This window comes from Carassius auratus, unplaced genomic scaffold, assembly GCF_003368295.1.
Source record: "Carassius auratus strain Wakin unplaced genomic scaffold, ASM336829v1 scaf_tig00010558, whole genome shotgun sequence".
In the NCBI taxonomy this organism is placed as follows: domain Eukaryota; kingdom Metazoa; phylum Chordata; class Actinopteri; order Cypriniformes; family Cyprinidae; genus Carassius; species Carassius auratus.
In genome coordinates this window covers 1-12,453 of record NW_020524130.1, presented here as the reverse complement: position 1 = coordinate 12,453, position 12,453 = coordinate 1, and the positions used below count along the sequence as shown (strand labels likewise).

General features: G+C 37.2%; 1 protein-coding gene across 1 annotated transcript; it reads left to right on the top strand.

The window, feature by feature from the left end:
- The first annotated feature begins 1,691 nt into the window (after positions 1-1,691).
- Positions 1,692-11,185, top strand: LOC113072798 (collectin-12-like). The gene is made up of 8 exons (XM_026245774.1): positions 1,692-1,848; positions 3,965-4,051; positions 6,342-7,385; positions 7,681-8,172; positions 9,808-9,944; positions 10,124-10,233; positions 10,373-10,515; positions 10,636-11,185. Exons 1-8 carry the CDS (start codon positions 1,707-1,709, stop codon positions 10,653-10,655), a joined length of 2,175 nt encoding a protein of 724 aa, XP_026101559.1. The 5' UTR covers positions 1,692-1,706; the 3' UTR covers positions 10,656-11,185.
- The last annotated feature ends 1,268 nt before the right edge of the window (positions 11,186-12,453 follow it).

Below are 12,453 nucleotides of genomic sequence, written 5' to 3'. Positions count from 1 at the left end.
GCAATGGAACTACATTGGTTGTAATGGATTCCGTTGATCATTCTAAAGATAATTAGATGTAATAATGGTGTTACTGTACCACTGACAACTACTACAGGTAACTCCATCAGTTAAGTGGGAGCATATGCAGGAACCATTATTTGGAAACAAATGACATTCAGTTTTGCAATATAAAAAAAAAGAAGAAGAAAAACTGTTTCTTGTTCCCAGTTGAAAGCATTGCGTGTTTCCCTCTCTGTTGCTTCAGAGCACAAATTTAAACATCCCGTCTTGGAATTCCAGCTATCTGAAAGAGCACATCTGTATTCCTTCAGTGAAATTAGCTTTCCCACCTGATTTTCAAAGCATGTGTGAAAGGCTATAAGAAGAGAAATCTGTGTGGTTAATATAGCTTCAAAGTTGTAAGTCAGGAGCAATTTGTCTATCTCTACTTAATAGTTTTCATTAGGTGAAAGAAACACAGCAATAAACACTCTACAGCAATGTAGAAGTGATCCATTTATTGTTTTCTTTTCTCTCTCTCCACTGCACACCCCAGTGACCCATAGCCAGAGGTGGTGATGTTGCTTGTTTACATGGTGCAGTTTGGTTATAGTTGAGTGATGGTGGGGGCTGAGGCCTCTCCTGATCTCCCCCACACAGACCACCTCACCAAACCCTCAGTGCAAACCCCCACTTCATCGGGGGCCATAGCTCGGAGGGACATTTTTTGATGTTTACACAGATGTTTAGGTCTAAGGACAAGCTCCTCAGCGACCTGCCCACCACCCAGCTCTCTCATGGGGCTTAAATTTTAGCCTGACCTGGATGCCATGGCTGCCACTCCGACCATAAGCTGATGAGTCAAACAAGGATATGAGGCTCATTGTGGAATGTCTGGAGTTTTTCTGGAGATAGTGGACATGTTTATTTACTAAACCTCAATCTAAACACAACAGGGGTCCACTTTACTCTTAGCTGCAGCAAAAACATGCAGCATGTGGCGAATTTGACGTCACAGTCTGTTATGTACCGTTCAAACTTGCTGTTTGTCCTAGTCTGGCAATATTTATATTTGACCATTTATTCCCTCTAGATCAAGGGGAAACAACAATTTGCTCAATGGTAATCTGAACCAGACTGACAAAAATCACTCATTCTCATTCAAGACAAGCGGGAATCATAGTCTCTCGCCACAGTAAGCCCTGATGGTGTAGTTCCAGCTTGGCTCATGAACACAAACAGAGGGGCATTTATTCACTTCCACCATCATGTGGTGAAACACTGTGATCTCCAAAGCTGCTTTGCATGAAATCGCAGAAATGTATTTGTTTGTTCCTTAGAATTCGGTTTTGTCTTAAAGCAATGTGCCAGTGTTTCACATGTTTTGTTATGTTAGTTCATGCAAGAATTAAAAAATCATGTCACTCTTTATATAGTTTTTAACCATAAAATTAAAGTCAATGGGGTCCAAAGAATTTGTATTATATAATTATAAACTTATTTTATATTATATACATACAGATTAGTCGAAACATATTTTCTGCCCCACAGAAGAAAGTAATATATGTTTAGAACAACATTAGGTTAAGTAAACGCTGGTGTCTAATTCATTAAAGCAACCAAAGCAACTTTTCTGGTCTTTCCTGTCAGCACTTGATTTGTTAATTAAGATTGAGGAATATGTATTTACATCATGCATGAAAACATTTTAATATTGTGGTGCGATGTTCTTTTCTGTTGCAGGTATTCAGGAAGGAAGTGAATGCACTAAATGTAAAAATGACTGGGCCCTGAGGGTGGCGATTGCTCTTCTGTATGTACTTTGTGCATTGCTCACCATCGCTGTGGCTGTGCTTGGATACAAAGGTAAGAAGTCCTCCTGACATTGACACGCACATTTATCTTTTGCAGTGATGTGCACAAGTCTACTTGATTGTAGTTTCAGCAAGCTATGCTTTCACCATTAAGAGTGCATATCTACAAATGTTTAGAACAGAAACCTTGAAAATCTAAGTTCACTGGGTTTATATCTTATCCAGCTAAAATGTATCAAGAATGTGCCACAAATGAACATTCCCCATCATTTCTGCTCTTCAGTTTTGAACTTTGGCTCACTTTATTATTTGCCCTGACATAAGGCAACCATATTGCACCGTAGAAACAAGTTAGTTTTCCAAATCTTGTCAGCCGGACTATCACAGAGAAATCTGTTTTCTGTATTAGCTGGGGAAGCCATGAGCGCTGTAAAACAGAGCATAGCAGTTTATTTTGTCTGGTGCCAAAAACCAGGATAAGATAATGCAGTTGTTGTTGTTGGCATCCAGAAGGACACAGTAAACTAGAGGTATTTTTTAGCTCTCAAATGTAGTTAGGTTTTTAAACAACTTTATTCATTTATGTGATATAACTAACATTTCTGTAGAAAGCAGTGTTAAAATCAAATATTTTGAAGGGATAACAATATATTATACAACAAAGCACTTAGAAAAATCTGATAGAAAGAAGGATAGAAGAAAGACAAATGAACTTCTACAAAGCACCCCAAATCTGTACTTGAAAATGTTTGCTTATTTACCTTTAAATGAATGAGATCTGATTGTCCAGAACACGTCTCCATTGAGTCCATATGTCTCCTCTGGTTCTCTAAAGCCCTAATGCCAACCAGATGAGAAGATCATGTAAAGCAGGAAGTTTCACTACAAACCTGCTCCAGAGGAGATTGTATGCCTTTGCTGCAATTTGCTGTCCCCAAACCCACAGGTTGATTGACAGGGACATCGTGCCATTCTGAAAACATGTCATGGTTCCTTTGTTGGCAGTGCCAGAAATTATCTAGTTGCTTTATTCTGTATCACATCTCAAAAAAGTCATACAGACAAGAGTTTTTATTTGTATGTTCAGATTTAGTCTAGTGAGTGTCTCAGTGGTGCATATTTAGATCGAGTCACTCATTCTGTCCGCTAAGAGAACCATTCCATTCAACTCCATTCAAAAACAACACGGCTGATACAGGAAAATAAGAAAGAAAGGAGAATGGCAGTGTTGACCTCCTGCTGACAGACTCCCAGTGTGAAAATGACCAACAAGCCTTTGAAATGGACCTCCGTGTTTTGTTTTTCCCCTACAGCATATATTTCTTTTGTGTTTGGTTACACAAGCGCAGTCAGGAATGCTAACACCCAAGATTTTTGATGTGTATGAGTTTACTGGCAAGGAGAGCCGAGTGCTGCGTGTCTGAATGAAACACGAGTTAAAAAACTGTGAGAGCGAAGCGAAGATGACGACTTTTATTTTTTCATTCATGTTTGACCAGCAGTGAGATATTCAATGGGAAAAACACTGGGAACAAGAGGAGGGATTTAAAACCATTCCAGGCCTTTGTCAGGATAGCCTGTAAGATCACCTTCTGACTGTTCCAAAGAAAAAGACAAATGTGACAGTTGGTATTTTAATCATATGCTACTCACCAAAAGAATCATGCAGAATGCAAAGTGAAAGCTCCCTCTAGTGGCGCACATGAACACATACTCCTAGAATTAAGTTTAATGTGATACAACATTGTATAGAACATAAATGGGCAGGTCATGGTTATGGCAGGTTATATTAACATTTCAGCCCTAAGGCATCTTAAACTAAGGTTTCATTATTGTACAACTCCGGGATATGGCCAAAATCTGTCTTTGAATGGCTATAGTGGTGCCTGCTGGGAATCACCAGAAAGGAGATGCTCTGATAGCATCTCCTCAAGATCCATTGCAAATTCCTGAGGAAATGAAGTGTCATGCATGACTGTGTGTTTGGAATGTATGTTGTATTTTTATATATGTGCACTGGACAAGTGAAAATTCTATAATCATGTCCACACAGGTCAAAGGGTCAGCATTTTGGAGGAATGCTGTCTCAGAAATACGTATATACGTAGTATACTTGTAGTCCAAAGTGTAGACAAAGTCTGACTGGCTTTTACAATATGTGCCCACAGTGGTCCAAAGAATGGATAATGTAACAGAGGGTATGGAGAATTATGGAGGGAAGATCATGGCTGTAGAGACAGACCTCAAGAAACTTGGTAAGTCCAGACCTGAGATGTTGCAATATAGAAATCACATACATAACTGGCTTAATGCACTATATATGCACTGTATATAGTGCCACGTGAAAGTTTGTGAACCCTTAGAATTTTCTTAATTTCTGCATAAATATGACCCAAATCATAATTAGAATTTTTAAGTCCTGAAAGTAGACCAAGAGAATCCAATCAAACAAAGGAGACAAAAAAATATATATACCTTGTCATTTATTTATTAAGAAAAATTATGTGGTGTTAAATATTTTTTTGAGTGGGAAAAGTATGTAACATTTCTTATAACCTGTGATCAGTCCTGCATAATGTTTTGTAGGAATTTTAGCCCAATCCTCTGTACAGAAACACTTTATCTTTGTGATGTTGGTGGGTTTCCTCCTATGAAAAGAGGAGGACTCTTCTTGCGACTCTGCCATGGACACCATGGTTGTTCAGTGTTCTCCTGATGATGGACTCATAAACATTAACATTAGCCAGTGTGAGAAAGGCCTTTAGTTGCTTAGAAGGTAACCTTTGAAACCTAGTGGACTTTTACACATCTTGCTTTTAGAGTGTACTGTTGGTGGACCACTCCTGGGGAGGGTTACAGTGGTCTTTAATTTCCTCTGTTTGTACACAATCTGTCTGACTGTGGATTGATGGAGTCCAAACTCTTTAGAGATGGCTTTCTAGCCTGATAAACAACATCAGCTCTTTTTCTGAGGTCCTCAGAGATCTCATTTGTTCGTGCCATGATACACTTCCACAAATGTGATCAGACTTTGATAGATCCCTGTTCTTTAAATAAAACAGGGCGCTCACTGACACCTGACAGTCATTTCACTGATTGAAAACAACTCTGAAAAACAGATGGACTTTAATTTCAGCTTCAAATTAACTGCCAATCTTAGAGATTCACATACTTCTGCCACTCTCAGATCTGTAATACTGAATCATTTTCCTGAATAAATAAATGACAAAATATATTTTCATCTCATTTGTTGGACTGGGTTCTCTTTGTCCACTTTCAGGACAAATATGGATATTTATGTAGAAAATTCTAAAAGGTTCACAAACTTTCAAGCGGCATTGTATGAATAGTTTATTAGCAAAAACTTAGTGTATTAAAATGTTCAAAAATTTTATTATGTTATCATGTTTTTATTGTTTTACTGTGCAAGTTAGCTGTATTTTTTTTGCTATTTTTTAACCTAATCAAAATAATCCAACTGCGGTTTGATTGAGATTAACTGGAATGTATTATGAATAAACATGAGTTTTGAAAATTGTCATGAGTTTTTGCAAATGCACGCATTTATGTCCGTTTATTACACGGCCAAAAAGATTTGTTTTTACCAAATATGTATAGTGGAGTGACTTGTTAAGCATATATATGGAAGTTTTTTCCTAACAAAATTAAAATTAAAATGCCTAAAAAGATCATTGTATAAATCAAACTCTCAAAACAACTGCTCAAATTATAAATCAAATGCTCAAATTATCAAATAATAAATCATATAAGTAGTACCAGTCATGATAACTCAAAGTACATGGATGAGTGGTGTGTTATTGAATTTGGCGGTTTTTATCTGGGAATAACATACCACTGGATGGCGCGACTGACCAATCAGTATCAAGTATTCCACAGCCATGTAAGATATATGTGCGTGTGCGTGTGTGTGTTTATTGAATTACAATTAATTTAGATATTTTGTCTAAAAGGATGGTAATGATACATTTCATAATATCATAATGTTCATGTTCAAAAAAAGTTCATCAGCTTCATTAACTAAGTTCATTTACTCCATTAACAGAATAAAATTGTTGAAAATAAAATCTTAAATTGTTTGTTTTTTTCATTTTTTATTCATTTTTAACAAAACTGATTTGCTATTTATATTCGAAAAACTTTGTTAATCTGTAAAAGTCATACTGTTGGGCCTTACATGACTCTTTTTAGTAAAGTTTGTAAAATAGCAGGTGTGACTTTCCAAAAACATAATGATTATTAATTAATAATTTAATGAATAATTATTATTATTATTTATATGTAATAACACAATACACAAATGTATTGTTTTGGGTGAAATTATTGTTTTAGTTCTAATTGTCAGGACAGTGTGTTAGAACTTTTTACTTAATGATTGCAAGTCATTAAATATTAGCCAGTAAATATTCAATTCAATTAATAATTAAATTTTCATAATAGACAATGTTATACATCACTGACTCTTTATTAATATATATATATTTTTTTTATTTTTATTATTAATAAACTTCTAAATGTGATGTGCAGATGATCAAACAGCAGAGAAGTCAGGAAACGCCACCAGTGAACTCCTGTCATTCAAGATGGAAATTCAGACGTTGCAGAAGCAGCTCGGTGTTGTTGCTGTGAAGGCTTCTAACAACAGAGCTATTCTCGAAGAGCTACGGCTAGCCGGCGAGGACATGCAGAGCGGACATCACTCACTGCGAGATCTGCTGGAGAGCAATGCCAATGTCATTAGCAAAGTCAACCGCACCTTAAACTCATACAGCGGCTTGATTGATGGACTAAAGACGGACACGGCTCGGCTCCAGACGGACCTTCAGGTGCAGACGAGCGAACAGGGCCGAAACACCAACAGCCTCAGCACTCTGAACTTCACCCAGACCCAGCAGAGGAACCTCATCAGCTCCCTCCAGAGGTCGGTGGAGGACACTAGCCAGGCCGTCCAGAAGCTTAAGAATGACTATCAGAGCCTTCAGCAAGTGGCTAGGCAGACCAAAGCGGATGCTGACTGGCTGAGGGAGAAGGTTCAGAACCTTCAGGCCTTAGCTGCTAACAATTCTGTGCTGACTCGCTCTAACAGTGACGCTCTGGAGGACGTGTCTACTCAGCTGAACTCACTCTCAGAGCAGGTGCAGAACGCCTCAGGCATCGCCGACAGCCATGAACAGAGCATCCGTGAGCTCATGGACCAGCAGCGAGACCACGACAATTCAACCTCCTTGAAGTTTGATGCCCTAGAGGCACATCTTGACCGCAACGATGCGGAAATGGACCGCATAACGGGGAATGTAAGCTTCACCACGCAGCTGCTCGGAGTGATCAGTGTGGATCTGAATGGTCTTCGCACCTGCTCCGAGATGGTGGCCCAGCATTCGGACCTGCTGCTGGGGCTGAACAACAGTGTGGCAGAAACCAGAGCCGACAACTCAGAGCTCAAAACCCAGCAGGAAGAACTCGCCGCCAGGCTCGACAAAGAGGTCAGCAGCCTTTCCATAGTCATGGAGGAAATGAAACTGGTGGACAGCAAACACTCGCAGCTCATCACCAATTTCACGATTCTTCAGGGTAAGATCTGAGGCTAGGCTTCTATTTATTTAAATATAAACACTTGTTTAAAAAGAGATTTATTGATTTTTGCATATATAAAAAAATATGATATTTTGAGCTATAATTTGCAACCAAACCATGGCTGTGTGGTCACTGTGGGGTGTCGTCAGGCTAAATGGATGAGTGACCTCTTTAAAATTGTAACACTTTCTAAATATTAACATTTCTGAATATACCCTAATAACTCATTTCACTACCAGAATTTTATGGTTTTAGAAGAGTGGGAGTTCATTTCTTTGTTTCATAATTTCAGGTCCTCCTGGTCCAAGAGGACCTCGGGGAGACAAAGGGTCCCAGGGGCCACCTGGCAAAGCTGGCCAGAAAGGTGAAAATGGTGAAAAGGGAGCACCTGGTGTTGCTGGGCCTAAAGGAGAAAGGGGTCCAGCAGGGCCTCCTGGTGTACCAGGAATGAAAGGGCTACCCGGTTCAAGAGGAAGCCCTGGGCAAAAGGGTTCACGAGGATCTGGGGGCAGGGCGGGGCCTTCGGGAGAGAAAGGTGACCCTGGTATACCTGGGCTGCCTGGAAGAGATGGTCAGACAGGTCCTCAAGGGCCACAAGGGCCGCAAGGACTCAGAGGGCCAGCTGGGCCTGCAGGACTAGAAGGGCCTCGTGGGCCCGTAGGCCCACCTGGACCTCCTGGACCACCTGGATCACCTGGACTCCCTGCACAAGTAGTTGTGGCCCCGGCAGATCCACAAGGCTTTGTCAACCGCCAGGTAGCGCCACCCCCTACAAGTACACCAGGTACCAGCTTTTCTTATACTCACTGTTCACATACACTAGTGGGTCTCAATCTTTTAACATTTGCTTACCTTTCCCTAGAGGTCTGCAAGCCCGTTGGGTGAGTCCATTCGGGCCAGGCTCATGTTTATTTAGCTTCTCTCATTTTATTGTCCCCATATTCAGCACACATAGGCTACTGTATGTTATAATATACTGTTATAATGATTATATTATAAATATTATACATCACCTACACAATACGCAAAGCATATACACACATGCATTAGCATACAGGTGACATTTGACAATGCAGAGCATCAGGGAGAAGTTGGAGCATGTCTAATGAGCATCTCCTCATTAGACGCACCTTTAAGATTTGCATCTTTACGGATTATGATTATAATGAAATAGTTTTTGTCTTCAATAAGTTTTATTTCCTTAATTACTAATTTAAAGCTTTCTATAGATATATTTCTGTCTGTGAGGCTTTTATTCAAAGCACATCATGTTTCTTTTCTTTATTTTATAAAAGCACAATGTTTTGTTCATATTGTAAGTGAACAAAAATAAAAGTGAACCTTTACAGTTACGAATGATAAATTACTTTTACCTTATGAGCAAAAATGAAGCCATATTCACGGAAAACATGCAAGTGATCATCCTGGTCCTTTAAACATTGTTATATGCTTCAACTATTTTGGTATATCTATAGATTTATTTTAGGCAAGTTAAGATAATTTGAGAAGGCTGAATTGATCAAACATATATGATCTGCTCATTGTCTGTCGCTGGCTGCTTGTTCATTACTTTAAAAAACAAAATGTATATATGATGAACAAAAAAATGCTCCAAACGTTCTTCTAAATTAACTTAAAACGAAACGAAATATAATCATTTTGCCATTACATACAAAACTGAACTATTTTTAATAGCTGAAACAGTAGTATTAGCTGTTTTAGTATACAGGTGAAAAGGTGTGCTCGGGCCGGTAATTCTTATAAACTTTCGGACACGGGCCAGGCTCGGGCCCTAGCATCTCTGCCCTAAATTTGAGGCCCATGCAGGGCTCTACTTCGTACCCCAGATTGAGAACTACTGACATACACTCAACACAGGCCATTTATTAGAGTCAATACAGTAGAAATCATTTGGTTTTTATGTAATATGAATGTTTTTAATATCAACAAACAGTGCTTATATACACTCAAAATGTGATATTTTATTACAAAAAACTTTAACTCCTTAATGAAATCCCAGATAGCCAGACAATGAAAATATAAATAAATAATTATATAACTTATTTGTGTTTGGGACACTGAGAGCACAGAGACTGTAATGTACACCGTAAGTTTGAAAACGTTTAGTTTAAATGTTTAACATGAATGAACGGTGCTCATAAAAGACTGAGATAGTATTCTTAAGTGAAATGAGTTGAGGCTTGAACCTGGAAACAGCATCCATTGGTGCATTCGTTAGACACATTACGTCACCACTTAACAAGCGGATAGCATTTCGTGGTGGTCTTCCAGTAAAAATCGTGTTTGGGGGGGGGTTAAATATATGTTTTTTGCTGAGGTTTCTACTTAAAACTAATTTTTTCCCCGTTTGCATTGTTTTACTACTTACACATTAAGTGTGTTCTTTTTATCATCTTAGGGTGCCCACCTCAGTGGAAGAGCTTCAGAGACTCGTGTTACTACTTCTCATCAGAGATGCTGGACTTTAATGACACGATGGAAAGATGCAGCAACAAGAGTTCAACTATGCTGATTATTAATGATGAAGATGAGCAGGTAAATCCTAGATACTATTATCAAATATGTAATGGGTCTTAAACAGAATTAACTTTATTAAAACAGTTTGCAGTTTTGCAGTGTGTCGTAACAGATAGCCTTGTGGGCATCTTGTTACGACTCTTGAGTTTTAAACCTAACATTACTCTATACAATGCCTACTTTATTATCTATCACAGCTATGGATAAAGAGGCAGATTTCTGGAAAGGGCTTCTTTTGGCTGGGCCTCACTGACAGAGCAGAGGAAAACATCTGGAGATGGGTGGATGGGAGCCTGCCCAACTACACGTGAGTGATTAACTGAAATACATAATACATATGCAGTGTATAACATATTCCATTATATTGAGGATCCTCAGTAATATAATGAGTAGATGGCAGTGTGAGGAAGCATTCCCCATTAGTCTTGTCTGATTTTAATTGAAAGGAAATGGAAGCCTGGACAGCCTGATAACTGGAGCCATGGTCACGAGGTTGGGGAGGACTGTGCCGGCCTAATATATGAGGGCAGTTGGAACGACTTTTTCTGCACAGAACACATTGGTTTCATTTGCGAACGAATGAATGAATGTAAGTTCAAATTCTTCTTTCTTGCAAACATTTTTTAGCTTCTTTTGGTTGAAAAGAGTTATCTGTTTGCTGTGCTCGAGTTCATTTCATTCATTGCAGTCTTTTCTCCATTATTCACAGCCAAAGTTCCCGTTTTATAGCACCTGTTGTGAATGAACAGAGCATATTGGATAAGACAATCACAGAGACAGTTCAGAAGACTTCTGTCACAGTATCCTCTCATAAAGCACGAACGATCGCTTTCCCCAGAGAGTCACATGTGACAGACATGAAGAAGACTGCAAACTATACAATACACTGATCACCAGTCACGTTAATGTTTAGATAAGTGAAAACGCTGTAATGTATTGTAATCATGTAATTGTAAATACCTGTTTTACCTGTGTCATTAACAAAGCTGATGCCACATTATTCCAGTGCAATACAATAAAGCTTTGTAGCTGCTTTAATGAAAATAAAGCTTTTAACAGCCAACCGTAAAGCTACAATTAATATGTTGATATGTTTTAATGACTATAATCCAGAATTTGTTCACACCAGAGTTTTACACCTTGGACATCATTAATGTGATTTTATAAATACCTTTTTCAAATATTTGATTATGCAGTAGCTATGTATAAAATAGTTGTGTATTTGAATACATGTACATGTATGTAGTTATCATCAAAGACCATGTTTTATCTGAAATAAAATATAGTTGGTATTTTTCAATATGCTTTATGTTGAAATCCTTTTGATAAATGTTTAATTGTGGAATGTCCTATATGTAACACAATAATGCAACATAGATTGTTTTGCAACTATACACAGTACTTGTCAGAAATACTGTATACATGTATGTATTATGATTAGGCTGACCATACTGGGCATTTGTATGGGACTCTGATGTTTTTATGGAATATTAAAATTCCTGACCAGGACGTGTCCTGTTTTAACAGCACATATGGCCACACTAATTATGATAAATTATGATTAAAAAAAAGTTTCATATGCTCACAAAGAGTGAGTTTAATTGATCAAAAATACAGTAAAAACAACAATGTTATGAAATATGTTTACAATTTGAAAAAACGTCTTTCTATTTGAATTTATTTTAAAATGTAATTTATTCTTTTGATGCAAAGGATCACTTTAGAAATCATCTTAATATGCTGATCTGGTGCTCAAGAAACAATTATTATTATATATTACATTTATTTATAAACATATTATTAATTTGTCGTTATCAGAGGAATAAATAACATTAAAAATATACTATTTATACTATAAATATACAATATATTTTAAATGAATTACATCTTACTATAAATATACTAGAAAATATTAATTTAAATTAATAGTATTTAGAAAATATTATTGTTTTAAGCTGTGTTTTGGTCAAATAAGCCTTACAATAAAAAAATATATATATAGTAATAAATTAGAAAACATTTGTAAATAATTTACATTATATACATATTAAATATGTAAGCTATATATTTACATTTTTAATTTTATAATGTATTCCTATGCTACATTTAAAGAAAATTCCCTTGTCAGGTAGGTCAAGTGTGATTTTATTGAGTTTACTTATTTGTTTATTGATTATTATTTACTAGTTTACCCCAAAACAATGTCAAAATATTTATTTTAAAAGATTTCAGATTTTTTCCACTGCTAGAGAAAACCCATTTGTAATTTAAATTTTTCCTCTTATATAGCTCTTAACAACTGGTCTTACCCTATCATAAAAGACACAATTTCATATTTTAACTAAGCGTCCAATAAGACAAAGCAAATAAATAAAATAAAAATGTCCACATCATCTTGTGACTGCTGAGTCAGATAGGGTCTACCATGTGATTAAGTCATATGATTTATTAGCTGTATTTCCCTAACCTTCACAAAGTCATCATTTACACTATCCGACTAACAGACTCCAGTGTCGAATAACAAACA

Bases quoted from the DNA above. Each gene is read 5' to 3' on its own strand.
- LOC113072798 (XM_026245774.1), top strand. From the start codon at position 1,707: ATGTTCTTTTCTGTTGCAGGTATTCAGGAAGGAAGTGAATGCACTAAA. The intron at 8,173-9,807 runs GTACCAGCTTTT...TTATCATCTTAG, and splicing joins ACCCCCTACAAGTACACCAG to GGTGCCCACCTCAGTGGAAG. The intron at 10,234-10,372 runs GTGAGTGATTAA...TTTAATTGAAAG, and splicing joins GGGAGCCTGCCCAACTACAC to GAAATGGAAGCCTGGACAGC.